The sequence below is a fragment of the Gekko japonicus genome, unplaced genomic scaffold, assembly GCF_001447785.1.
Source record: "Gekko japonicus isolate JY-2015 unplaced genomic scaffold, Gekko_japonicus_V1.1 scaffold2745, whole genome shotgun sequence".
NCBI classification, from domain to species: domain Eukaryota; kingdom Metazoa; phylum Chordata; class Lepidosauria; order Squamata; family Gekkonidae; genus Gekko; species Gekko japonicus.
This window is the reverse complement of record NW_015167139.1, coordinates 132,823-137,998: the sequence shown is the minus strand read 5'-3', so window position 1 is coordinate 137,998 and position 5,176 is coordinate 132,823. Positions and strand designations below refer to the sequence as shown.

General features: G+C 49.6%; 1 protein-coding gene across 1 annotated transcript in view; it reads left to right on the top strand.

Moving 5' to 3' along the window:
* Positions 1-5,176, top strand: part of TECPR1 (tectonin beta-propeller repeat containing 1) — a 53,173-nt gene that overhangs the window by 3,863 nt on the left and 44,134 nt on the right. The window contains exon 2 of the mRNA XM_015413065.1: positions 3,670-3,833. Coding sequence (XP_015268551.1) covers positions 3,670-3,833 — 164 coding nt within the window. The remainder of the gene's footprint in view (positions 1-3,669; positions 3,834-5,176) is intronic.

The following is a 5,176-nucleotide window of genomic DNA, read 5'->3' as shown; positions in this document are numbered from 1 at the left end:
GCTGCGACTTGACTGCATTTCCCACCCCCAGTCTCTCGTCACCCTGACCTGGGTGGCCCAGGCTAGCTTGAACTCGTGAACACTCGGAAGCGAAGTGAGGTCAGCCCTGGTTAGTGCTAGTTCTTGGACGGGAGTCCACCAAGGAAGTCCAGGGCTCCTGCCTAGAGGAAGGCAAGGGCAAGCACCCTGGGGACATCTCTTGCCCAAGGCTCCCTTTAAGCCGTGGAGTCTTGTGAGCAAAAATTCTGCTTTGTGAGCTACGGACACTGAAGTGGTGAGCGAGTGATTTGGCTCCTGCCTGGATTGGTTTGCTCTGGAGCCCTCCTTCCTGAGCGAGGACAAAAATGTGTGAGCCGGAGGCTAAAAAAACTGTGAGGTAGCTCACACCAACTCAGCTTAGAGGGAACACTGCCCTTGCCACGAAACCCCCACGAGGACTTGCCATGAGTCAGTCACAGCTTAACAGCACACTATTATTATTATTACTATTATTATTTTAATCTTTACTATTACTGCTACTACTACTTCTACATTATTGTTACTACTACTGCTACTACTATTGAATTGCTGCATGCATGGACTTTTCCTATCCAAAATGGATCATGCATTCATTTACAAGACATGTCGTTTGAGTCAGAGAGGGAATGAGATCCGCTGATTTCAGTGGGACTTCCTCCCCAGTAAACGTACGGTAAGACTAGCGTGGGGTGCCGGACCCAGTTCTATGCAGCCACTGCTTCAACTGCTGTCATGGTTTAGCAGATTGGAAAACAGGCCGTAGCCGCAGTGGGGCATTTGGGGGCGGAGCCCCACCACCCAGGAGCCCTGCCCCACCGCCTGATGATGCCAGACACCCCCACCAGTGTTCCCTCTAAGCTGAGTCAGTGTGAGCTAGCTCACAGTTTCTTAGCCTCCGCCTCGCACATTTTTGTCCTACCTCAGGGAGGATGTGGCTCCAGAGCAAACTAATTTATGCAGCAGCCCAATCGCTCGCTCACAACTTTAATGCCTGTCGCTCACAAAGTGGAATTTTTGCTCACAAGACTCCACAGCTTAGAGGGAGCATTGGCCCCCCACCCCCAGTGCGCCTAGCCCCACAGCAGAGGCTGGGGAAAGAAAGGGAAGCCGCCCTGCAGCTTCTGGTCAGTTTCACTCCTAGCCTCCCCACCAGTCCCTGGGGAAGGGAAGGAAAGCTGCCCTGCAGCTTCTGGTAAGTTTCATTCCCCTCCTTTCCTCTGTTAAACCTAACTTCCTCTGTTAAACCTCTGTTAAACCTAACTGCTGTTCCTTGAGGGAGTGAAACTGACCAGAAGCAGCAGGGCCGCTTTCTTTTCCTTTCCCAACCTCTCTGCTGCTGGGGAGGGGTGGGAGCTGGGGAAGGAAAGAGAGAGAGAGAAGGCATGGTGATGATGGTGGGGAAGCCGATCTCCCAACCAAACCTTGCCTGGCCCGCCTGGCAGGCAGGTGGCTTCTCCCTCTTTTAGGCATGGCAGGCCCAGGGTGGGGCTGGGGTGAGACCCTTTTCCCCAGGCCATTTCACACTTCTTGTTTGCCCCAGTTCACTATTAAGTATCCCCCTGCTTCCCCCCCCACACACACACACACCTCTTGAGATTAGGTGGATAAAAGTGCCAGGTCAAAGTGGCTGGACTCCCAGGTAGGGGTCAAAGTAAGGAGGTCCGAGTTGTTACCCCTAAACAGACTTGAATTAAGAAGCTGAATAGCTGACTTCAGTTTCTGGGGGAAATTAGTCAAATGGTAGGCCTCAAAGAGTGGTGGGGGAATAACGGAGATCTTGCTACCAATGTTTACGGAGATTTTTCCCTTTATGAGAACTCTTAATAACCAGTCCAAGGGGAAAATTGTGTTTTATTAAAGGATATTTAGTGATTATAAAACACAAGCAACACATATGAAACATGCACACATACAAGATCTATGGAAGTAAAGAAAGAAGCGGGGTAATAGCTGGGGGTTGAGGCAATAGCTACCTTTCCTGGAGACATCTGTAAAGAAAGACAGACAGCAAAACAACCAGCGTTTCACTGAGATAAAAGGACCCAGTATACTGGGGACACGTGTTGGTAGGCGCCTGAGACAACACAAACAACATACTGGAGTTGTGCTGGGCTAGTTATAGCCAAAATGTGCCCAGAGGGCTTACTAATGCGAGGGATCCCTCAGAACAAAGAATTGATGAGATTACTCAGGTCTATGATGGGATTACTCAGGGGTAAGACAATGTAGCTTTGAAAATGTGGTCCCGAGTTCCCAAGTCTGGACAAAGGAGATCGGAGGTTCCTTCTTCATGTAAAGTAGATTTTTGGGTTGGTTCCTGATTAATTTTCTGGGGGTTGGAAGACTAATTGGATTGCTAATTTTAAACTAATCAACATGGAAACGATACTGCTTGATAAACCACCTGGACTTGGGGTGTGGGAAAGGGGTATTAGTCAAGGAAATGCGTGTGGGAAAGATGAGATCAGATTGATAAGATTAGCGCTTGAGATGGAAAGAAGTTACTCAGGGGCAAGGCAGGTCCATTGTCCGGAGCAGTGTTCCCTCTAAGATGAGTTAGTGTGAGCTAATTCACAGTTTTTTTAGCCTCCTGCTCACACCTCTGGATGGCCAACAAACAGCTCAGGAAGGATGGCTCCGGAGCAAACTAATTTATGCAGCAGCCAAATTGCTCGCTCACGACTTTCATGCCAGTAGCTCACAAAGTAGAAGTTTTGCTCACAAGACTCCACAGCTTAGAGGGACCACTGGTCCGGAGTATGCAGATGTTGGCGGGGTAGTGGTGGTTAGTCGCAGCTGTCAAGGCAAGATCTCATGTGATTTTTCCAGGGTCATATCCTAGGCATGATATTATTGCCTGCCAAGCCTGGCTTCCATCTTTGTTCACTTACGTCAAGTTGCCTGGTATATGTACTCCTGGGGTACCCCTAATTGCCCATTGGTGGTTGAAATGACCCGTCCTGATGGACAGGGAGTCAGCTTACCTACAGGGTGGGAACAGGGTCCCAGTAAGGAAGTGACCACAGAGATGCCTTCTGCTTGAGCCCCTCAGCACCAGTAAGAAAAGTTCTGTTACTTTCTTCCCTGCTCCAAGGTGAACACAAAGTGTGGTTGTTGACATTTGGGAAAGGGTAATGGACACATGGAATTCACTGCTGCAGGAAGTTGTGGTGGCTACAAGCACAGACAGCTTCAAAGGGGGATTGGATAAACATATGGAGCAGAGGTCCCTCAGTGTCTATTAGCCACAAGGTATAGAGGGAACACTCTGTCTGGGGTGATGCCCTGTCTTCTTGGTGCTTGGGAGGCAATAGTGGGAGGGCTTCTGGAGTTCTGGCCTCATTGGTGGACCTCCTGATGGCCCCTGGGTTTTGGCTGCTGTGTGACACAGAATGTTGGACTGGATCGGCCATTGACCTGATCCAACATTGGCTTCTCTTACATTCTTATGAAAATGATGTATTGCAGAAACCCCACAGAGGCTAACAACATGTCTTGCGGGGTTTCTTTTATGGGCCAAATAACAGCATCTGCAGATCTACGGATCAAAAGCCCCGCTGTTCTGGCTTGTAACTTTTGCATTACGCCAGGGGTTACAGTGTGTGCCCGTAAGGATTCTGAGCTTTGCAACACGTTCTCTCGAATCTTTAGAGAAAGGAACCTTTTATTTTCTGGGCCTCTTTCCTCTCCAGGGCTGGACGTACGCCATCGACTTCCCGGCCACCTACATGAAAGACAAGAAGTGGAATTCCTGTGTTCGACGCAGGAGGTGGATTCGGTACCGGAGATACAAAGCGCGAGATACCTGGGCAAAGGTTTCTCTCCTCTTAAACTTTTATATGCATATATCTCAGCCGCAAACGAGCATATCCCATTGCTCTCTGCTATCCCAAATGGCTTAACCAAGCAGCCTGAGAAGATTAGAGCAAAGGGGTAGATGGTGGGTATATCTTCCAGAAACAGGGCCATAGTCAGGGTTGGCCGACTGTACCCCCTAGGGTGTCAACCAGAGTTCCCTCTAAGCTGAGTTGGTGTCTTCCCCCCCTTGGCTGTCTTGTAATCTAGCATCTGGGCATGATTCCAAACCCTTGGAGGCTGTTCAGTTAACTCATTTATATTAATTGAACATACTTCCAGGACTGCCACATCATGTTGTAACCCATACAACAATCCTATAAGGAAGGCTGTTATTATTATCTTCATCTTGCAGATGGGGGGGGAGCATCTGGGCATGATTCCAAACCCTTGGAGGCTGTTCAGTTAACTCATTTATGTTAACTGAACATACTTCCAGGACTGCCACATCATGTTGTAACCCATACAACAATCCTATAAGGAAGGCTGTTATTATTATCTTCATCTTGCAGATGGGGGGGGGAGGGCTGAGAGAGAGAGGTAGAAGCTTCCCATGGCCATCTAATATATTTGTGGTACCGCTGAGACTCGAACCAGTGACTTCCAGATTTAAAGTTTGCTTTTATAGCCACTAGAATGCAAAGTGAGGTCAAGAAAAATAACAAGGGGCTGATGTAAGAACATCAGAAGAGCCCTGCTGGGTCAGACCAGTGAGGGTCCATCTAGTCCAGCATCCTGTCTCACACAGTGGCCAACCAGTTCCTCTGGAGGGCCAACAACAGGGCACAGAGGCCAAGGCCTTTCCCTGAGAAGAACATCAGAAGAGCCCTGCTGGGTCAGACCAGTGAGGGTCCATCTGGTCCAGCATCCTGCCTCACACAGTGGCCAACCAGTACCTCTGGAGGGCCAACAACAGGGCAGAGAGGCCAAGGCCTTCCCCCGAGAAGAACCTCAGAAGAGCCCTGCTGGATCAGACCAATAGCCCATCTAGTCCAGCATCCTGTCTCACACAGTGGCCAACCAGTTCCTCTGGAGGGCCAACAACCGGGCACAGAGACCAAAGCCTTCCCCTGAGAAGAACATCAGAAGAGCCCTGCTGTCTGAGTCAGATCAGTGAGGGTCCATCTAGTCCAGCATCCTGTCTCACACAGTGGCCAACAAGTTCCTCTGGAGGGCCAACAACAGGGCACAGAGGCCAAGGCTTTCCTCCTGACACTAGTATTCAGAAATTAACTGCTTCTGAACATGGAGGTTCCCTTTAGTCTCCATGGCTAATCGCCACTGATGGACCTGCCCCTCCATT